The sequence below is a fragment of the Pipistrellus kuhlii genome, unplaced genomic scaffold (assembly GCF_014108245.1).
Source record: "Pipistrellus kuhlii isolate mPipKuh1 unplaced genomic scaffold, mPipKuh1.p scaffold_m20_p_14, whole genome shotgun sequence".
Lineage (NCBI taxonomy): Eukaryota > Metazoa > Chordata > Mammalia > Chiroptera > Vespertilionidae > Pipistrellus > Pipistrellus kuhlii.
The window spans coordinates 31,046,119-31,069,787 of NW_023425449.1; the positions used below are offsets into that span (position 1 = coordinate 31,046,119).

The 23,669-nt window shown below is 38.2% G+C and overlaps 1 protein-coding gene and 1 long non-coding RNA gene across 2 annotated transcripts in view; one reads left to right on the forward strand and one right to left on the reverse strand.

Moving 5' to 3' along the window:
• The first annotated feature begins 125 nt into the window (after window positions 1-125).
• On the forward strand, window positions 126-22,512 carry LOC123652311. Its single transcript, XR_006741587.1, has 3 exons — window positions 126-180; window positions 14,182-14,286; window positions 22,069-22,512. It is a non-coding gene; the product is annotated as an uncharacterized LOC123652311 (long non-coding RNA).
• PPP1R42 (protein phosphatase 1 regulatory subunit 42) overlaps window positions 1,251-23,669 on the reverse strand; it is a 39,641-nt gene continuing 17,222 nt past the window's right edge. Inside the window, exons 6-9 of the mRNA XM_045581466.1 lie at window positions 14,748-14,865; window positions 10,799-10,930; window positions 7,495-7,654; window positions 1,251-1,356 (exon numbers count right to left, since the gene is read on the reverse strand). Of these exons, the coding sequence (XP_045437422.1) occupies window positions 1,335-1,356; window positions 7,495-7,654; window positions 10,799-10,930; window positions 14,748-14,865 (432 nt within the window). The 3' untranslated portion in view covers window positions 1,251-1,334. The remainder of the gene's footprint in view (window positions 1,357-7,494; window positions 7,655-10,798; window positions 10,931-14,747; window positions 14,866-23,669) is intronic.

A 23,669-nucleotide genomic window follows, 5' to 3' on the forward strand; every position in this document is an offset into this window, starting at 1 on the left:
TGCCCTCGGGGCACTCCGTGTTCCGCGCCTGCGGAGTGGGAGTCCGGGCTCCGGGCTCCGGAGCGTCAGCGCGGCTTCGCGGGTCACCGGTGGGCGTCCGGGCGCCTTGCAGGAGCTCTGACGTTTCATGGGGCGGACCTTCACTTTTCCGTGAGGCAGTCAGTGTTTCTTTCCCATCAGGTAAACGTTTCCCGTGGTCCCGAGGACCGAGAGCCCGAGCCCCACCTCCGCGCTCCGGGACGCGTTTGCGAGCCGCGCCGCCACGAACCGCACTCCCTCCCGAACGCCCCGCAGTCGGGGCGATTTCAGGAGATCCCCCCACACCTGCCCCGGCCCTAGGGTGGCGGTCGCTTCTCCCCTGGGTGGAGACCCTTCGCGGCCACACGGTGCCCCCGGGGGCGCCGCTTGTCCTAGTCGGACGTCAAGTGCGGGAGTCCCGGCCGGCCCCGTCCCCGCGGGGAGCTCGCCAGGCGCCCGGCGTGCGGGGACCCGCGGGGAGCGTGCGGCCCGGCGGCCCTGCCCCGGCGCTCCGCTCCCCACCCGGAGTCTGAGTGGACGCACGTTTTCTAGAAACTAATCAGTAGAGCATCCTTGAAACGGTGCCTATACAATTCGAAGAGCAGGACATTGAAAATCTTTTTTGAAAAAATAAAATCTTTTTTGGGGGTCAAGACGGAATAACAAACTCATGATGCCATCCATGACTCTGTTCTTGTATACGCGATACAGTTTCATACTTTACAACACATTTTCACATTGGAAGTATCAAATACTACACAGTAACGGTGGCATTTGAATGTATCGTTCAACACTTGGGTTATATTCGTGAATCAGAATAATCCTCAGGCTTCTATGTCGTTCAGTAACTGTAGTTAGATGTACTTTACGACAGAAGCACGCCAAGACACCATTGGTTCAAAAAAAAAAAAAAAAAGAAAGAAAGGATTCCTTTCTTACGAGTGAGAAAGCACGTCTTTATTTTGCCAGTAAGTGGTATGTAATGAGGTATAAAACAACTGGAAAGCAATGCTTCAGATTCAATAAAGAAGCAAATTGGACTAGAACTTAAAGGTTTTTCTCATATAATAATATAAATATACAACCACAAAAGTTGATGTTACCTAGTTCTACAATATAAAGGTGAAACACCCCACCCCAAAACACACACACACACACACACACACACACACACACACACACACACCCCAAACACCAAAACGTTGCAAGCCTCTTAAGATTGAATTGACGTGTTTTTTTACAAACAAAATTTTTTACTTTTGGATTATACAGACGATGAAAGTAGGTTCATGTTCATCACTTTTTGTCAAAACATTTCAGATTCCTTCAGAGAGATTCCTGTTAATAGAAGGGGGGAAAACCTAATGTTAAATTATTTCAAAAATGAAAGTTATTCAAAACAGGTAGCAAACATAGAATCTAGGAAACAACAGCAGCAGTAAAGGCTAATGGTTAGTCACCAAACTGTAAATCTTTTCAGAATTTCAAGAATGCAGAAACAAAGATTCATTGCCAGGGCAGGGAAGAACAGGAAACTCTGAGTTGGGAGAGATGTGAAAATGGAACATTGGAGGGGAGGTGGGACAAGCTTAGGGTGAGGCTAATTAGGTGCCTGGGACAAAAAAATTTGCACCCTTGGCATCTCCAATCCTCACCCTAACCCACCCTGTGAGGTGGCATGGAGGGGGCACCATGGCGGCTAACAGCCGCTGGACCAAAGAAAGGACTGAAGTAAAAAGTTCAATGACTGCCGGCCACCCCCTTTTCTTATCTGCTGCCACTCTAAGTAGGTTCTCTGAATCCTCTGATGACTCTAAATTAGTCCAATTCCTGCAAGAAACCAGTTTGCAGTTAAATTAAAACTAGATGGGGAAGAGGAAAAAGACATTTAAAAGATAAAAGTGTTCAAATTTTCAATGTTACATAAATTGGTACATCTTATTTAAAACTTCATATGTGCTGTGTTTTACAAAAAGTACTATAGTGCCCTCGCTGATTTGGCTCAGTGGATAGAGCATTGACCTGTGGACTAAAGGTCCCGGGTTTGATTCCAGGTTGCAGGCTCGATCCCCAGTGGGGGGTGTGCAGCAGGCAGCCAATCAATGATTCTCTATCGCTGATGTTTCTATTTCTCTCTCCCTTTCCCTTCTCCTCTTTGAAATCAATAAAAGTATATATTTTTAAAAGTACTATATTTTCCATTTGGTCTTTACGAAAATGCTTTGAGAATTTTACATTTTACAGTTGAGAACATAAAGCTCAGAGGGATTAAGTAATTTGTCCAAGGTCACACAGCTAGTAAGGGGCACAGGCAGGATTTAAGCCAGGTAGATTGACCCTGATTCTTATGCTTTTAACCACACTATTCTGTTTACTATTTGTAGAGCTCTTCATAATCTGCAAAAACACTTTTGAATCTATTATCTCAATAAAGGGCCTGCTTTAACTGGACTCATTAATAATCCAGATACTATTTTCATAGTATATCATTCTCTGCAGTTCTTGTCTAGGATCCCAGAAAGTACATGGCTTTAGAGTGCTATAAATTTTACTTCACAGAATGTGATGTATGTCTTGAAATTATACTTGTCTTTTTTTCTAAATATGTCAAATTACTCGCCATCTTAATTCACTGTTTTTATAATGTAAAATAATCACACAGCGGTGAAGATGATATATTGCTTAATTATATATATGTATAGATATTATATTACAAAAGGTTTTATATAGTTGGTGCTTTTCTTCATCTTTACACTCTTTCCCTCATTATTAAGATATAATTTACATAGTTAAGTTCATTATTTTGACTATATAGTTGAACAAGTTTTGATAAACAAGTCATATAACCTCCACCACAATAAAGATTTGCAGTATTCCTCCCCATCAGATTCCCTTGTGCTTACCCCTAGCCTTGGCAACTACTAATCTGTTTTATGTCTCTATGGTTTTGCCTTTGCCGGAATGTCTTAGGGTGATACAGTCTGTAGCCTGTAAGTCTGGTTTCTTGTGTGAGTATAGGTACATTTCACTTCAGAAAATACCTAGGAGTAGGACTGCTAGATATGGTCAGTAAATGTTTAACTTCATAAGAATGTCAAACTATTTTCCAAAGTGGCTGTACTATTTTTGCATTCCCACCAGTAATGCCTGAGAGCTCCAGTTGTTCCATATCCTCGCTAGTATTACCATATTTTTTTATTTTTATCTATTTTAATAGATATTTTAAGGGGGAAAAAAGATGCAATAATTTTAAAATTAGATGATTTCACAATCTAGATATCTTGCTTGCCAGCTGCTATCTCAAGGTGAGCATATATGCTTGGCTACATTGCTTTGGAGCCAAGTACCCGCAGCTGCCTTTAGTGGGACATGTGCTCTCCAATTCACCTCAGTGACAGCTCACCGACTCCCTCACTTCCTTCAGGCTGATGCTCTACCCACTGAGCCAAACCAGCGAGGGCTGTCCCTCACTTCCTCTACCTGCCTAGACCTGGGAGTGTTTTTGAGACCCCATTGCAGAGTAGTGGAGAGCTTGGCTTTTGGAGTCAATGATATGGACTCAGGTCCTAGCTCTGCCTGTGGCAGTAGTGTGACTCGGGGCTCTGCTGAGTGGCTTCTCCACCTATAAAATGGGGCTGATAGTATTCTCATCTCAAAGGGTTTTACTGTTTGTTTTTTAATATATATTTTTTACTGAGAGGAAGGGAGAGGGATAGAGAGTTAGAAACATCGATGAGAGAATCATCAATCAGCTGCCTCTTGCAGACCCCCTACTGGGGATGTGCCCACAACCAAGGTACATGATGCCCTTGACCAGAATTGAACCTGGGACCCTTCAGTCCGCAGGTTCTATCCATTAAGCCAAACCGGTTTCGGCAGTTTTTTAAAACTTGTTTCGGTAATGAAGATTCAGCTTTCAAAATAGACATTAGAATGTAAAATAACTAATACAAATCGCATAAATTAGATCTTACTTAACTCTTGTTCACAGAATAAGCCATTGACAGAGTTGAGCCTAGAAGTCACAAAGCTCTCTTACACTGCTTTTGAAAACTTTGCTGCTTACCACATTGCTTTTTTTAAAGGAGGTTGTATCCTAATTTCAAAAGGGTTCTTTCAAGACTGCAAATCAAAATCTTAACATTATACCTTCATTACTGATACATCTAAGTTTATTTTGCCTATAAAATTAATTAGACTGAGGGTTTAACACAGCAAAATTAAAAGCATTTAGATAAAATCATCCCAGAATTTTCAGATAGAAATATTTTCTAAGTTTTAAAGATTCTTCTTGAAGTACATAGGAAATCTGTTGTTACAACTGTTTAAACATAGCCTTAACAGTGATGAAAGCAAATTATTTTTACTGATTTAATGTTCATTTTTAACAAAGAAATTTAAAGCTTCCATATTCTAACCGAATATAGTAGGTATTTTATTGATAGTTAAATAACATTCAGTTAACATTTCCTGCAAATTATGGGCCCCAGAGATTCACATTCCTTAAAGGAATCTGAATTAAGTAAGGGCATTTAACACAGCTAGAAAGTTATTATTTTTGCAATAACAAAAGAGATAATTTGGTTCTATTAATATTGCTTAGACTTGATAGTTAAATAATCAAGTATCAATTTGCATTTTTCGTTGCATTGTGCTGTACAGTATCCTCAGTTGATCTTATTTACAATATATGAATGCATCTAACGTCTATTTAAAAATCACTACAGCTCAAGCACCCCCTAACGTTTAAAAAGAGAGGAAACATCTGTGACAAACACAGAAAGAAGCAATGTGTACATGCTTTGTTTAAGGGCATAGATTATTTTTAACTGAACCGTGAAGACATTAGTTCAGAATCTGCCTTTAAATAAAAAAAATAGTTTTGAACTAATCTTTAATTAAAGCGTACATTGATAGTATCAAGTTCAGTGTGAGGGTCAAAAACAACGTCAACGAGTCTGACTTTTTCCTCCCTGTAGGGAAGGCGGGCTTGTGTAAATATACACGAGCACAGACTGCACACATTCACAGAGGAGGGGGAAACATTCCCCTGTCACCGCACAGATGTTGCCTCACTGGGTTCCACAAGGATGCAGGCACAGCTCCCAACGTGCGGAGCCTTACAGGAGTGTGGGTCACATGCTTTCAGCATTTTGAAAAAAGGGCTCTAAGCTCCTTTCCACCTCTGAGTAGGCTCCCATCTGGAATATTAAATGCAGACCGTAGGCCACTCGTCTGCCCATTCTCCCCTTTAAGGCAATTAGGGGAAGGAGTAACTTGAATCAACTTTTTAGAAACTGAAAATCTATTCTTTGTGTTTGGGCTGGGTTTTTTCTTTTCTTTTTTTTGATATTTTATTTTTAATATTTTACTGATATTTTAGCTTTCTTTTCATCTCTTAGCTCTATACTAAATTAGTAAAATGTCAGCAGTAGACACTTCCTAAAAATCTATATCAGGAGCTTAATGAAATTCCATCATATATTTGTTCACCTTTTATATCCAAGATGTAGAATTAATATTCCCACTTAATAAGACAAATCTTTGGCAATAGCAAAACAGTATTTTGATATGTCCTCAGTAAAAAATGTCACCTGAGGAAGTAAACATTTAAAATCTTTAATATTTTTTAACATTATAAAACTGAAGGATTGAACATAACTTCACTGATAGAAGCAGAAGGACATTCTTTATGTAATACAGAACAGTATCCTCTATTCTGGCTTCTTTTAGGGTAGCCTATCTTAGCATATGTAGTAGTTAAAAATGCAGTTAGCTCTATATTTAGTGTTCTCCTAGTAAGGAAAACAAGGGTAGAGTGATTTATTTGCTGTTTTTGTCAGTACAGTCCTGGTGACTACAGTTTTGCTTGAAGCTACAAATATGTGGTATATGTCACAGTTCACAACTGATCTTAGCCTGTGTGGCAGAGTATAGAATTTACTAACATTGTTTTCTGAGGTTCTGTCCATTTTTTTATTGTTTTCTATCTGGATGATATATGATATACTAGCAAGACCTTTCAAAATGCTTGGCAAGAAGCAAAACTCAAGAACACTGTTGTGGAATTGACACCAGTTGTGTAAATCTTTTTTAAAAAAATGTCTGGGGTACTATGGACCAACTGGCTAAGGTTTTGATGGTAATTACAATGTACATAAGCAGTAAAGCAAATTTTCATGCAGCTTCCAGTTTTGGTGCATATGCGTGTGTGAATGGAGAGGAGGCGAGACCAAAACTAGGGCTTCTTTTTTCTTCTTCCCAGATGAAGCATTTTTCCAGACTCTCAGTACCCCCCCTCCCCTAAGGCCATGCCAGCCTTCAGGGAATGGTGGTGGACAGTGCAGCACTGTTGTTCACGGGTCTTCCTGTGGCTCCATTACAGAAAGCTAAGACCTCACCCCTCGTTTGGACCCTGCAGAGAGGCTCTCATGACAAACCCACCTGACCTTCAGCAGAGTTCTTGAAAAAGGAAATCTCTTCCAAAGGATGTCCTTCCAAAGTATGTCCACTGCCTGTTTTTACAATGATTTTTAAAACCATTTTTTTGGATCATAAGCCCCTTTGAGGATCCAATGAACTTAGGTCTCCTTCAGGGACACCAGATAAGAGCATTTGGTTTGGAGAAGTGGTGAGAGTAGCCAGCCTCTCCCCTCCTTCCTGCTACCAGCCACCCTTGCTGTTTTCATCCACTCACATAGTGGACTACCCATCGTCATCTACTGGGCCTTTATTTCGTGTTCTCCTAGTAAGGTAAACAAGGGTAGAGTGATTTATTTGCTGTTTTTGTCAGTACAGTCCTGGTGACTACAGTTTTGCTTGAAGCTACAAATATGTGGTATATGTCACAGTTCACAACTGTCATAGTTCACAGCACCTTTGATATAGTCCCTGCTTAGTACTCAGACATCTCTTCCTGCTGCTTCTGGGGCCTTTCTGAGTTACCTGCCTACCTCAATGTCTAGTTGTGACTCTTAGCTTTTTGTTGTTGTTGTTGTTAATCCTCACAGGAGGATATATTTTCCATTGATTTTTATAGAGAATGGAAGGGAGGGAGGGAGGAAGGGAGGAAGGGAGGGAGGGAGAGAGGATAGGAAAGAGAGAGAGGGACACAGAGAGGAAGACAGAGGGAGGTGAGAGACACACATTATTTGGTTGCCTCCCACACACACGCCAATTGGGGAACCTGTAACCCAGGTACATACCCTTTCAAACCAAGAACCTTAGGAACGCAGGCTAACTCTCCCAGCTCTTGTTGAACTAACTCTTGTACCTCAACTTTGTGACTGGGCTGAGCAACAGTTAACTTTCTCTTTTGGGCGGGGAGGGGAGCCAGGAGGGGCAGTTCTTGGCCAAGAATTAAGAACAGTGAGTTATGAGAGTCAGATGAAGGGCCTGTCTTCCTTTGTTGTTGACAGTGAGAATGTCCCATTTTTCTCCAAAAGACAAATCACACAAAGATTTGACAGAACATACCTGGTCTCTTCGATAACTTTAGGGTTATTATCTGGGGAGTTTTCTGGAGGTGCATTTTCATTAGCCATGTATCTCAGAGAGTCAGAGATAAAGAGTAGTTTTGGCTTACCCACTTGTGGGTAATAAACAGGAAGTATGTGATGCACTGCCTCAAAGGTACCTGCATACAAAGAATTAAAAGCATTCTGCTGTGAAACTAATAATTGTGGACAGAGCATTAGACTATCTAAAATTATATTTTATGAAATGGAATTAAGTTAAATAGAACCATGGTAAAACCAATAAAAATTAATATCCAAGATAAAAATATCATAGGCTTTTATACAGAAAAACCTACACAGGAAAATTTATAGTCAACGCTCATAGACAAAATGGGTACACTAACATTAATATAAATATTAACTGCACTTGTATTTTGCTTTTCTGAACCTACTTTTTTAGAGTGTTTAGGGAGTAGATTAGTCATGTACAGTTTTTGGAATATGTTCATGCCTTTACTTTGGCACTTAACATTCCATATAATTACAGGTCCTTCTCCCTTTCCAGCAGTGATTTCCCTCTGAGGTCTGCCTCAATCAGTTTTAATTCCTGGGGACTAGTATAGTCTGGGACATATCAATAAGCATTTATTAAATGAATAAATTAATGTTTCCACTACAAAAATAAATACGAAACGATATACACATATTTTGCATTTTGTTAAAGTGATTTTGTTTTCAATTTTGAGTTATATAGTTATGTGATTATATTTAGGACAAGTCTTTTATTGTAAAATCTTTGAAGTTTGAGGTCATAGTCCTTATTGCCTTAGCATGTATCTCTAATATGGAACTCCAAATTTACAAGGCTATCAAAAGTATGTAAAAGGTCAGAGAGTACAAAAATTACTCTAAGACTTTCTGTTCACTTATGATGCATTTGGTTATACTGGGTTTCTTTAAAAGATTAATCTTAGCTCTTCTAAACATCTGAAAGTATATTGTAGATTTTAACCCTTTGCACTCTGCTGTCCCCTCTCAGGGGACATTGGAATTCTAGCATATCACTCGGATGTCCCCTCTCAGGGGGGACATTGCAGTTTATTAGTGATTATGGGGAATTGAGTTAATTTAACGCACGTGTCCGCCCCAAAGTAGCGTGGAGTAGCTGGTAGCCAATGTCCAGAATGGTTCGGAGTGCAAAGGGTTAAATTGTATTTTCTAGACTTTAATTCCTGCTTTCTGTTTCTCTTGAGCAGTAATAACAGCCTTTTCATAAAGACTATAGCGTTAACTGTTGGCCACATATTAAGGATAGAGCTGTATACATGTATGTGTTGAGCAATGTCATGTTTTAAGATTGAGAGGATCAGAACTGTATCATCATTTGGGTAGAGATGGCAGTGAAGGAAGGGGCTTATTCCAATGTGTGTACTACAGAATCTGGGAAGAGTGAATTCTAGGATGCTCCCCAAGATGATAAAGATACTTGTTACCCATTACACTTAGCTACATTTAGTTTCATTACTTAGGAAAGGCAGGTTGGCATGTCCTTTGTAAAACAACCTTAGGCGAATTATAATCAAAACTAGAGACCCAGTGCATGAAATTCACGCAGGGAAGGGGGGTGTCCCTCAGCCCAGCCTGCACCCTCTCCAATCTGGAACCCTTTAAGGGATGTCCGACTGCCCATTTAGTGCATGCCTCTCACAATCCAGGACTGCTGGCTCCAACTGCTGGCAGTCTGACATCCCTTTCACAATCCAGAACTGGTGGCTACCAATAGCTCGCCTGCCTCTGCCTGATTGTCCCTAGCCACTTCTGCCTCCCAGTCTGATCACCCCCTAACAACTCCCCTGCCAGCCTCACCAATGCCTAACTGCTCCCCAGCCAGCCCAAATGCTCCTAACTGCCCTCCCCTGCAGACCTGGTCGCCCCCAACTGCCCTCCCATGCTGGTCCTGTCACCCCTAACTGTCCTCTCCTGCTGGCCTGGTCCCCTCCAACTGCCCTCCTCTGCCAGCCCGGTCACCCCTAACTACACTCCCTGCTTGCCTGATCGCCCACAACTGCCCTTTCCTGTAGGCCTGGTTGCCCCCAACTGCTCTCCCCTCCAGGCCTGGTCCTTCCCCAACTGCCCTCCCTTGCTTGCCTGGTCTTCCCCAACTGTCCTCCTCTGCTGGCTTGGTTACCCCTAACTGCCTACAACTGCCCTCCTCTACAGGCCATCTGTGGTGGCCATCTGTGCCTACATGGGGGCAGCCATCATTGACCACATGGGGGCGGCCATCTTGTGTCTTGGAGTGATGGTCAATTTGCATATTACTTTTTTATTAGATAGGATATGCAACTGTTGGGATTGTACATAAGAAAGGAGACATGTCACAAGTATAGGCTACAGAAGTGGTTGTGTTACATTTTTATTTTCTATCTTGATGAAAAATGTAATTTTTGCACTGTTGCTAAACAAATATACTACCGTGTTTCCCCAAAAATAAGACATTCTCCGAAAATAAGACCTACTTACAGGTTTCCTTCTGAATGAAATATAAGGCATCCCCCGAAAATAAGCGCCCCCCCCCAGGCTAAACATGAGAGATTTGGTCCACTGATTCTGAAAGAAATTGAGTCACAAGAAATTCACCAGGAAATTCAGGAATTGGATTGTTATAATGATGTTCCAGAAGATGACATGATTATCATTGAATAAATGAGTAAATTCTTGATACTGTAGGATTCACAGTTTGTCTGGTTTTTGTTGACAACTACCATACTACCGTACCATATACAGGTAATGAATTTCCTTTATTTTCATTTAACAATAAATGTGTACCATGTTCTTCTTCATGGAAAAATAAGACATCCCCTGAAAATAAGACCTAGTGCATCTTTGGAGCAAAAATTAATATAAGAAACTGTCTTATTTTCAGGGAAACAGGGTAGTACTAATGACTGAGGTTTCACACTTTACATAGCTGGTGTTGTTTCACCATTTACATAACTAATACCAGGCACTTTGGCCAGATAGAAATGTACACATTTCCCTCTACCCTTATGGCTCTCTCTTTACATAGCTGATACAGTTATACGCGGTAGGAACCAAACATAGGTTTAGCTAATAGCGGCTACCATATTCAGATATAAACATTACAGGTTAAATTTCCTAGGAATTGTAAATAAGTTAAAAAATCAAAAACTTTAAACAAAATCTAAACAAAATTTGCTACAGACCTACTTACAGGTTTCCTTCTGAATGAAATTTTTTGTTGAGAATATTCATTCCCTTTGCTAGTAGCAGTGTCAACTAATGAATGGCAGTCTACTTACTGATATATGGGATACTGTCATCCTCTTTCTTACTGTTCCTTTTCTTGCTGATTTTCTTGGCATCTTTGGATGCTTTCCAATTTATTAAAAATTGTCTTTCCATGCTTTTAATTTCTTTTCCATCAAGACAGTCTAGATAAAAAAGATATTAAAATATAATATAGATATGTCACTATATATGTAAGATATATATATTTATTGTTCAGGGGCACATAAACTTGTTACTCTATATGCTGAAATAAGTATCTTTTTAAAATACCTTATTTACACAATTTCTGTATTTTTGTCTAGATTTTATTTATTTTTAATTATTTTTTAATGATTTCAACAAAATATGTGCTTATTATAAGTAACTGAAACAGGATGAGGGAAAAACATAAAACATGGATGTAATTACTACCCATACCTCTCCTTCACTGACAAAGATAATCATTGTAAACAGAATTTGATGATCCTTCAAGGATCATATTTAAATTATATTATTATTTTTTATGGTTATGCCCTAGCTGGTTTGGCTCAGTAGACAGAGCATCGGCCTGTGGAATGAAGGTCACAGGTTCGATTCTGGCCAAGGGCACATGCCCGGGTTGTGGGCTCGACCCCCATTGGGGGGTGCACAGGAGGAAGCCAATCAATGATTCTCTCCTCATTGATGTTTCTATCTCTCTCTCCCTCTCCCTTCCTCTCTGAAATCAATAAAGAAATATTAAAAAATAAAATAAATAATTTTATGGTTATTCTCAGGAAAAATAAAAATATTTTTATCTTAAAGTAACTAAGAAGATTTATATATGTAACATGTTATTTTAAAAGCACATACATTAATAATGCTTATTATATCCTGGGACATGGGCTATATAATAGGAACAACCCACATAGCTGCCCCCTTGGTTCTCTGAAATGAGATTTCAGTTATATTTACATTTTGTTCCTTTAAATTTTTTTTAAATTAAACATCTTAAATTAGACAAATAATTTTTGTATGTTGTAAGTATTTGGAAAATACAAAAAAAAAACAAAAAAACAACAACAACACATTGCCTGTATTTCACCAGAAATAATGACTAAAAATCACTGATAACACTTTATTTTTAAATATATTTTTATTGATTTTTGAAAGGGAGAGGGAGAGAGAGATAGAATCATCAATGATGAGAGAGAATCATCTATCAGCTCCCTCCTGCACACCCCCTACTGGGGTTTGAGCTAGCAACCTGGGCATGTACCCTTGGCCAGAATTGAACCTGGGACCCTTCAATTTGCAGGCCACGCTCTATCCACTGAGCCAAACTGGCTAGGGCTGATAACACTTTAGTATATTTCTTAGCAATTTTTTGTTTTCTATGTATGTATATATGTGTATTATATAAAATTCAAATTCTCTATTTATACAGCATTACAACCTACTTTTAAATATTGTATCATGAGCATCTTACTGTGTTTTTCTTTAATAACTTTTGATAGTATTCTATAAAATTATATTTTATATTATTTTAACCACATGAATATAGGTGGCCTTCAAATTAACATTAAGATAAAATGTTATCTTTTCTAGAAAAATTTCCTTATATAGCAGTTTTAAAAAATTAAATATATTTTCTCTCATCATCCATGTAATGTCTTCTGCTAGATTCCAGGATGTAGAAAGGATGTAGAAACATTTTTTGGGTCATATTCTTATAAGAGAAAATGACAATATCCTGATAAAATATTAATTGTACTACTGAAAATGTTAACAATGGCACTTAAATATGATCTACAATATTGTTATAATCCAAATCAAGTGATGAAACTGGAAATATAAACTAGAACCATAAACTCTAGAAATAGTATAATTGTTTCTATACCTTGTCTCTTATACTTATTTTAACTGAATAATAGCACTTTCCAAATTATAATGCAAGAAATTGGCTAAATGTTTTATCATTATACATCTTAGTACTTATAACTTTATATTAAAGGTCATTCTTTACACTTAGTTTTCCTAACCATTGTACTGGTATATATTGATATCTTTCCAGATATGTTTTTATTAATTGTATAATTTATTAGTATATTTTTGAATGTGTTATATGTAAGTCAGTACATATTTTTAAAACATCTATTATAAGGATAAGGGGTGAAAAACCCAAATCTTTTACAGTAATCCCATTTCCTTATGTTAATGTTCCAGACAAAGCTGAGGAATGACTAGGTTATGCCTCAGTAAATCTGATTCTATCTAACTTTTAGCAAATGATATCGTTTGAGGTTATTAGGTGTAGAGGTGGTTCAGAAGGGGGAGTCCGGTAACGGACACAAGATCAGAGACTCATGAGATCTGTGTTAATAAGCCGCTTTCAACACAAAATTTGCTTCCATCATACTAAGTAAACAAGTGTGTGGATTGCCATTCTGTTTGATAAGGGCTGGGTTACTTACAAAACAGAAAATAGGTCCATATAGTTCCTTTTACTGGGACATATCAAACCAGGCCTTCAATGAACTTTGTGTGTTTTTTTGGCTTTGTATTTAGGAAAAACAAAGAAATTAAGTGAGCTACATCAAAGAGAATTTGTTATATATAGAAGAAAAAGACTGTAAGGCCAAATGCCAAATTCTAAACAGATTTATGTAGGATTATGAATAATATTTTCTAGAAGAAATATGTATTAAATTTTATAATGATAAAATGTTATAGATGATTTATTTTTTTAAACTTTGAATAAGTTCTCCTTACTGGGAAATTAGTACACTTGTCTCCATATCTGTTACAGCCTATGGTACTGTATCATGAGAAATGTTTCCAGAAATGGTTCATGAACATTGGAAGATTCTTAATTATGAAACATTAATTGTATTACCTTACTCTGCTTCCTAAGGAAAGTAGACTAATACAATTGTGTGCACTGGGGAGAGAGAAGAGGAGATAGACAGTTGGGGGTGGTGCATGGCAGAATCATCTGTAGAGCTTTAAAAATTATACATGACTGTTCTCTGTCCCCTACCCTAGGCTGGTGGGGTAAATGGGGGGCAGAATATTGTGTAAAACCTTCTTGGATATTTCTGACATGCCCTGTATCAATCCCATCCTCCCTCAAGAGAATCACTGCACTAACGTTATGACTAATCAAGGTTTACTATAGCTATGAGCTTTAAAAGAGTTTTGCCATAGTTTTTATACCCATGTCACTGAAGTTCTGATATAGGAAACTGGCTCATAAATCTCCTTTGGGAGAGACCAGGCTTGTCTCTCTGATGCTATCAATAGATAACTTGATCCCTCGCTGGTCTAAGTCCCCAATATAGTGCATAATGAGGAATGTTATGATTTCTAAGGGTCTCATGAAGGACCCCCCACCCTGCTGCACTTTCAAATGAAAGGAACTCCTATCTGTTTTTAGGGTACCATTTGGCACGTGTCAGCAGTGAAAACCTTGGTCAACAGAACCAAGCTAAAGAGGCTAATGATCTTCAGAGGACTTGTGCCTGAGAAAATTTGGCAAAAGGTGAGCAAATTCTACACATTTATGACTAACCATTTTTGTTAGTAACAACCACATTTTTTTTTTTTAAAGAAAGAGTCTCGCCTCGATTAATTATTTCTGAACAGCAGATATTTTCATGTTTTATTTTTCAATTTTAACTTTTGGTGTTATTAAAAATACATAGAATTTAAAGTTGATCATTTTAAAAACTGCCTTTTTAAATTGAATTTAGTAGGTGACCTTGGTTAATAAAATGACATAGATTTCAGGTGTACAGTTTTATACTGTATCACCTGTATATTGTGTGCTCACCACCCTAAGTCAAGTATCCTCCTGTCACCACTAACCTTCCCTATACCCTCTTTTACCTCCCCCCATACAGTTGATCCAGATGACATATTTCTGAAGACTTGCTGATAAACTAACTAAAAAGTGAACCAGGTCTCTTTTTCAAAGAAAATTATATTAATATAAATGTGTACCGAGTGATTTGGAGGCCAGTATCAGTCTGTCTCTGTATTTTGGTTTGAGACAAACAGGATTTCCTTTTAGATCCGTTTTCCACAGCTTCATCAATTTGCTCAGTAAAAATTCCAAATCCTATAATTATAGAAGAAAAAGACAAAATATTTCATAATTACCCATATATTTTCATTCAGTTAATTGTTTATAAAAGTAATTACTGCTTTTTTTGTGGAGTTCTAGCTCAGTGCCAGCTACTTAGAAGGTGTATGGTAAATCATTTTTTGATATAATGGTCTATACTAATAATGGAAAGTGGCTAAAGAGAAGTCAAAAAATGAGGTCCTGAGTTTGGGGGCCAGGGAATTGTTCTTTGTCATATTCCCTTAAAGAGACCCAGTTTAGAAAAAAACTTTTGCCCCTCTGGCCATTCATCCATCCTGCAGAAGATGCTCTATTCCTAGTGGAATTTATTTATTTATTTATTTATTTATTTATTTATTTATTTATTTTTAAAATGTAATATGTCCAACACTGAACTCTTTTTAAAAAAAATATATTTTATTGATTTTTTACAGAGAGGAGGAGAGAGGGATTGAGAGCTAGAAACGTCAATGAGAGAGAAACATCGACCAGCTGCCTTTTGCACATGCCCTACCGGGGATGTGCCTGCAACCAATGTACATGCCTTTGACCGGAATCGAACCTGGTTCCTTTCAGTCCGCAGACCGACACTCTACCACTGAGCCAAACCGGTTTTGGCTCTTAGTGGAATTTATGGAAGTGTCCAGATTAAGGCAATTAAGGAGCAGTGAGTAAGCAGTCCATTGGCATTGCAAACAGTATTTACTTTTTATTTTATAAAATAATACTTATTTATTTTAAAAATCTGTGAAAAGGTCAAGGGAAAAATATGAGAAAAAAATCACTTGCATGCTTATCATCCAAAGATCATTTTCAAAATGTTGTCATATATCCTTTTGGCCTTCTTTTTTGAGCATAGGAATTTCTTTTTTAAACTGTCATGTGGGTACAGTTTTGTTTCATGTATATCATAAACATTTGTGTTTTTCGGTTTTTAAAAAATATATTTTATTGATTTTTCACAGAGAGGAAGGGAGAGGGATAGATAGTTAGAAACATCGCTGAGAGAGAATCATCGACCAGCTGCCTCCTGCACACCCCCTACTGGGGATGTGCCCACAACCCATGTACATGCCCTTGACCGGAATCGAACCTGGGACCTTTCAGTCCGCCGACCGACGCTCTATCCACTGAGCCAAACCAGCCATTTGTGTGTTTTTATAGTTACAAGAAAATCAGCTAATTGATATTTTAAGGAGTAGTTAAGTTATACCATGGTCTACAATCCAAATGAATGTCAGGAAAACAGACTAATAGCATTTAAGAACCTGATCTCTCAGTTTGCCCTCCTTCTCCCAATTTGGGTTTCTTTTTCCATTGTCACAATTCTTTTGTTCAATGCTTGTTTTTTGTCCCTTTTCTTGTTTTCTCTCCTTCCTCATTTTTTAATATGTATATTTTATTTTAGATATTTAACGGAAGTGAAATATACTTGGACTATTATATGTATCATAGAGTTCTGTTTTTAATTTTTGAAATCAGATAAATTTAGTCTGTATGAATTACTTAAGAACAAGCAATGCAGAAACTGTTTTCTACTCTATAGCCTTGAATTGCTTTTATAAAATTCAGTAACCAAAGGCAAAAAATAAAGGAAAGGAAAACTACCATTAATAGAACAAAACATTACTTGAAAGCAGATATGTTGCTGCTAATAAAAATAAATGTTGATAATTCTGTGGAGAGCATAATCCAGGGCTCAGGACTGAAGGATGAAGTTACAACTTTTGAAGAGAGCTTTCTTATAAGTCAACTACATGACAGTGGACCAAAAGCTTCTCTGTTGACCACAATTAAGAGAATGAAAATTAGCCTGGCTGGAGTGGCTCAGTAGTTGAGCATGAACCTATGAAACAGGAGGTCACTGTTCAATTCCTGGTCAGGACACATAACCTGGGTCGTGGGCTTGATCCCCAGTGGGGGCATGCAAGAAGCAGCCAATTGATAATTCTATTACCATTGATGCTTTTGTCTCTCTCCCTCACTTCCCCTTTTCTCTTACAGCATTTATTTAACAGTGTTTGATACAGCCATAATTACTTTATGTGAGAGTTTCTCTCTATTTCTCGTAGTCTAAAAACCTCTAAGGAACGAATTGTGCATTATATTTTTTACTGTTGAATACGATGTCCCATCACCCAAAAGTTAAGTCATAATAACAATAGGAGAACTTTACATTTTCATAGATAAAAGAGTCCTGTAGAGTTTTGTTAATTGCTGCTCACTTGATAAATGACCCTCAATATACTCCCTCCAGTGCATGTTTATTTAAGACTAAACTAATCCTGTGCTGAAATATGATTACCCTTTGGATACGCTCTGGTTGCTCATTGCCTTCCTGTCTTTAATAAAACGCTTTCATTTTCCTATTCTTCAATAAGTTCCTAAAGGGAGCAGACACTTTTCTGGACAGTCTCTGTTTGATAAATGATCATGTCATGCTATCACTTAGAGCGCTGCCGAATCCCGAGGAGCCAGCTCTCTTTCCCATGCAGGGCTGGCGCTGGGCTCCTGTAGGGGCGCCGGCAGCACTGGCAGGGCTCCCTCTGCAATTAATGATGGCCACGGACGAACCTGTATCTGACCAGCATGCTCCAATTTTTATCGGAAACGTCTGGCCCAACTGTCTTCACTAAATCTAAAGACAGCCATTTGTCATCCCCCTGACTGCCTGTCATCATCTGCCTGGGAAAATCTATAATTTTTGGCTTGTTTCTGACTAAACTGTGGAGTAAATAAATTTATCTTCTGGTTACTCTGCTTGTCAGGATCAATACTGAGCAGAGGTTGAATAAATTAGAAACTGGAAAAACATGACAGGCCATATTGGTTTATTCGTTCGTTGGTGTCTTATAAAATATTTAGTTTATATAAGAGGCAAACACATCAAAATTTTTATTTCCACTATTTACTCGAAGATACTTTACCTCATGATAAATGGCCAACAGGAAACTAATGAAGTAAATCACTAATATATTTGACTGTGAGATGAACTTTTCCGATAATTTTATTTATTTAGCAAATTTTGCTGACATAAAAACTTTAGGTATAAATTAACATTTAAAAAATTTTTCACATTTTATAAATTTTTATAATCATGGTATTTAATTGATTTAATAGTGTCAGCAAGTTATATAATGTTGGCCCTATTGAAGTTCATGGCTCATCCAACTACTTGGAGATATGAAAACTTTTATTGTAACTGGTCATTAAAGTATTTAATATTTTAATACATTTTTTTCTATAGCTCCTATTTAAGAAATATATTTCTATAGCTATTTAAGGAGCTATAGAAAAAAAATACAAAGAAATTTTAACCAAAAGTGAATGTTATTTAAACAAGAGCACTGTGAGTGAAAGGAAGGAGTTTCTAAACTATGGAGTATTGTGTGGCCTAACCTCTCTTTCTCCTCCTCCTCAAGGGCTGACTTTGCCACCAGTTTTATTGGGAAGAATTGGGTCCTCCACCTACAGAGTTTTCTCATTTATCTGCTCTGGGTCTCATACTTCCTTTCTTCTTTCACATTTTTCTCAACCAAGAAAGAGTCCCACCTCATTTTCTAAATTAATTAGTTCTCTCCATTCCTTCCCCTCTTCCACAGGCCTCCTCCTCTGGGAATCTTCTTTCTCTTTCATTGTCCCCTTCTCCTCTGGCTTTTATCCTGTCTCTTTCCCACCATCACTACTCTTGAAAAAGTACCAGTCCACACCAGTGTGTCTCAAACTTTATGTGCTTGAGAATCACATAGGGATCTTATTTATTTATTTATTTTTATTTTATTTTTTAAAATATATTTTATTGATTTTGTACAGAGAGGAAGGGAGAGAGAGAGCTAGAAACATCGATGAGAGAGAGTCATCGATTAGCTGCCTCTTGCACACCCCCTACTGGGGATATGCCTGCAACCAAGGTACATGCCCTTGACCGGAATCAAACCTAGGACCCTTCAGTCCCCAAGCTGACGCTCTATCCATTGAGCCAAACCGGTTTTGGCTAGGGATCTTATTTAAATGCAGTTTCTGATTTGTTAGGTCTGGGGCAGAAGGTGAGATTTTGCATTTTTGAGGCTGAAGTTCTGGTCCTAGGACCACATTTGAAGTTATGAGTCAATGCCACTGCCTCTGCTTCCTTAATCACTGGGCACTCCTGCAGTCTGTGGCTTCTGAACTTTTAGATTCATCCCTTATCATCTTATCACATTGCCAACCTCAGACTTTCTCAGTCTCAGTTATGAAGCACTTCCCTCCTCACCGCTCCCCCTTCATGGCTTTGTGATTCCACATTCTTCAGGCTCCTGCATCTTGCATGAATCTCTAACCCCCCAAGTAACAACCTTATGACCATAAGAATCTCTAAGGTATAAACATTCTGTTTTCTAAAAGTTGCTTTTGAGAACAGAGAAAACATCTCATAAAAAACAGTTCTATACCTGGCAGACTGTTGCCTGGGTAGGGCAGCCATAAAACAACCTATTTAAAAGAGGGGGGAAACAAAGACTGTGGCGATGGTGCTATAAAAGCTCCTCATAGTGCATCGCCAAGTTTCCCAAGCACTAATGTTCTCTCTGGGGAGCAGAAGCAGATGTGGCATCAATTCGGTTTCTTCCTTTTCCATAGTTTACATTTATTCCTCCCAGTGTTTGTTTTATTTATTTATTTTTTCTTCCCTGGACCACAGCAAAATGTAAAATCATGACTAGAAAAATGCGTTTCCCCCACCCCCCATTCTGCATTTATATGCAGACATTTCACAAAAAGGAGAATGTCCATGTTGATATTAGTAAAACACATCTATTACACCAAGAAAGGAAGGGTCATCTCTACGTGAGAAGAACCAGATTTTGTGGGATGCCACATTGAGCCTTTCACCATACTGGCATATCTAGTCAGTCTCATCCAGGATGGCAGTTCCAGTGACTGCTTAACCAATTTGCCGAAGAATTATACTATCCACTGAGCTCCGTCCTCTGTATCCAGGTGTCTGCCTGATATTTTCTAGGTAACATTTTAAAGGCATCTCAAAATTGATCAAAACTCATGATCTCCCTCTTCCCCAAACCTGACTCTTGAGTTCTCTGTTTTCCATGGTGCAAGGCTTGACTCTTGACTTCTGCTACATTCCTTATATCACCACCAAATCCTGTCTACTTTACTTCCTAAACAGCTTTCTGATATGTTCATTCGTATCATTTTTATTCCAACCCTATTCAAGTTTCCACCATCTCTCACTTTCTAACTAGTCAGGCTTCTTCCAATCTATTCTCTACACCAAGCGTGTCAAACTCAGAGGCTAATATGGGACAAATAAACAAGGTTTAAGTTTATGTGGGCTGCAAAAAAACAAAAGCTTTAATTTTCATAGAAACGTAGGTTTCTTTTGATAGAGACATGCTGAATACAAGGGGCTGAAATAAATGAGTAATCGTTAACATAAAATAATAGAACATTTTAATAAAAATCAATATTTTTTCTTGAACATTAACTTACTAGACACTGAATAAATGCACACATTAATAAGCATAACACAAATACACCTATTTTTCTCATTCTCCGAAGGTGAACTATTTCCTGTTGCACACACCAAACAACTTAGTCCAAGACTAATGATGTGGCAATTGCTGCTAGTATTAGTGGAGAGAAATGGTGCGCCTGTGAGTAAGGCACGTAAGGGAAATGAATGCAACATGATGATAGTAATCTGTCATTAGCGAACATTGTAGTTCATTATTAATAATTATGTATAACAGGATATTGTAAAAAATTAAGTTACGAAATTTTTATTAAAACGTTTCTTACATATTGTTATATTGGTTGGGCTGCAAAAATATTCATTGTGGGTCGCATATGGCCCAGGGGCTGTGAGTTTGACATACTTTCTCTACACTGTAGCCATACTGATCTTTTCAAAATGCTAATTACTTTACTCCTGGCTTAAACACCTTTAGTGTCTCCTCATTGTTCTTAGGATGAAGACAAACCTCTATTATGACCTATGCAACTTTTACCCACCAATTTATTTGCACTATGGTTCACCTTCACTCTGCTTCCTGTTTCTCATTTTTGCATGCTTTGACCTGCCTCAGGGCCTTTGCACAAGCTATTCTATTTACCTGGTAAACCCTTTTCTCTCAGAGAGCAGCTCAGCAATCCCTTCCTAAGGGAAGCTGTCACTGAGTTTCCTAACTAAGGCAAATCCCCCTATTATAGGCTCTCAGAGCCACATACTTCCACTTTGTACTACTCACCATGGGTGCATTTTTATATTTGTTTTTGCCAGATTATTTGCTTAATGTTTCTTTTCCTCTCAATGCTGAGAGCTCTTCAGGGCCAAGGACTGTATCTGTTTTTGCTTGCTGTTGTCTAATAAGTGTTGCCACATGATAGGTGTTTTGAATGGATGGATAAGAAGAAATGAATGAGTGCATGGATGAATGGATCTGGGGTTAGGAGCAGGACAGGAATTATAAAGGAGAAATTATATGGAACCATTTTTAAATATTTGCTTAGAGGGCTACATACATGGAAAGAAAAAGACTAGATTAAGCTTCTCTTTCATTTCCTCCTCTACTTCTCCACTGTCCCCACTTCCTCTTCTGCTGCCCCAATTCTCTGTGTGGGACCAGCTTTGGGTTAGTGAATAGGAGAGATGAGGGTAGGGTTAGACAGCTGTGGATCTGTAGAAGTAAGAGGTAAGGGAATGAAACCCAAAATAGCAGGAAGGACAGAAGCCACTTAGCCTCCCCACTTTTTCCAGGTCCTGCTCCTCCACCTCTAACGTGGCCTCCCCACTGCAGCTCTAGGCTAGGGCATGGATATTGCTTTGGAAAATCTGTGTTTCCCATTGACCCATTTCTCTCTGTTTCTTTTTCTTAATCCTTTCACAGAGCTCTAGTATTTTAGTTGTCATGGCAGTACTTTTCCTTGTTATTTGTGTTCCTTTTAAATTTTCTTAACTATCTTCCTCACTGCTCAAACCATAACCTTGATTGGAAGATTCAAAGTTATTTAACCATCCAAGGGACCTTTTTTTTTTTTTTTTCATTTATCTTATTTCATATATTTTCTGTCGATGCATTTGAGGAACCTATGGTCGTTCGTATCAAACAGCTGCTCCAATGCTAAAAACCTTGGGGTAATTACAGTGGTTTTGTGAGGATTCTCTAATGATGTCCACTTCTTTTTCCCATTGGCACAAAGCTGTCTGTCGCTGAAGTCTCTTAGGATGGATGTCAGTGACCTAATGTATGGCATGTTGAGCTTTCTCTCCCATGGCACAGGGTTTGATGTCAGCAGCTTCTGGGCAATTTCAATCAATGAGCGCAAATAATGGAAAAATTAAAGTAAAAAAAAAAAATGGAGATTTGGCCCCAGGAATACATACAGAGAAATAGGTTAACATTATGTTGCTAAACTTCAACATGTCCTTTGATTAAGCTTTCAGAGGATGATGTAAAATGGACCACAAAGGCACATTTCAAGTGAACCCCATGCAAGATTATTATATTCAGATTTCCACGAAGCTGTGGCTGGGCATTTTTTATTGCTTGTGTCTTCTTGCTGGAAATAAAAGAACTTGAGATTTTGTCCTCACTCTTTGTATATCTTCTCTAATGGGAGGGAAAAGCAACCTTTGGCATATACAAACCTCTGGATTTGCTGAATGTTTTCTTTTTAAGGTATTATATCCACATAGTCTTTTCATTTTCCTTTCTCTTATTTTTTAGTTTATATGTGGAAATTTCAGGTATGGGAAATATTTTGTGAAAAGCATGCAGTTTCTCAAACCATAACAAGGAAGAAAGTTTCCAGTAAGTTTCTGTGGCTTTGGGTAGAAGAAAAACAATGCAAACCCTTGCCAAGGCACTCTGTTCTGAAACATACGTAATATATTCTTGACCCAACTTAGTTTGTTGTTAAATCGAATGCATTTTTATTAACATCTTATCTGCTCTCATGTCAACCATTCAATAGCATTCAGTGCAAGTGGCCATTCCCTCTTTCTAGAAGTTCTTTTTTCTCTTGTCTTCTCTTGCATCATTGGCTTCTGGTGCCTTCTCATCTAAAGTATTGGATTGTTTCTGTGCTTAATATTAGCCTCATTTATTTTTTGTCTCTACTATCTTTTACCCAGTTGCATGGTTCTAAATATCATATAAATGCTGTTGACTCCCAAACTTTCCAATCTTATTTCTCCTTTAAACTTCAGAATACCTACTTGACATATCCATTTCAATGTCCAATAGATATTTCAATAGAAGGAATTATTTTATTCCTCCCTTGTATTCCCCAGCCTTTACAGGGTACCACTATCTCCCCAGTTCCTCACATAGGAGCTAGGAGTCATCCTTGATTCTTTTTTTTATTTTTATTTTTTTTATTACTACATATCCTATTCAATAGGCAAGTTCTATGGGTTCAACCTGTAATTCATTCATTCCTTTTCATCTCCAAGCAGCTATCTTCTCATATCTAACCTCTATGGTAGTCTCCCATCTGGTCACTTTACTGTCATTCTTTGTTGTTGTTAATCCTTATTCAAGGATATTTTTCCATTGATCTTTTAGAGAAAGTGGAAGAGAGGGGAAAAGACAAAGAGATAGAAACATTGATGTGAAAGAAACACATTGATTGGCTGCCACTTGAACATCACATACTGGGGCCGAGAATCTAGCCTGCAACCTAGGAACATGCCGTTGACCAGAATCGAACCCGAGAACCTTCATTCCTCAGGTCAACACTCTATTCAGGAGCCAGGCTAGGGCTACTGTCATTCTTGCAATTATTCTTCACTGCTGATA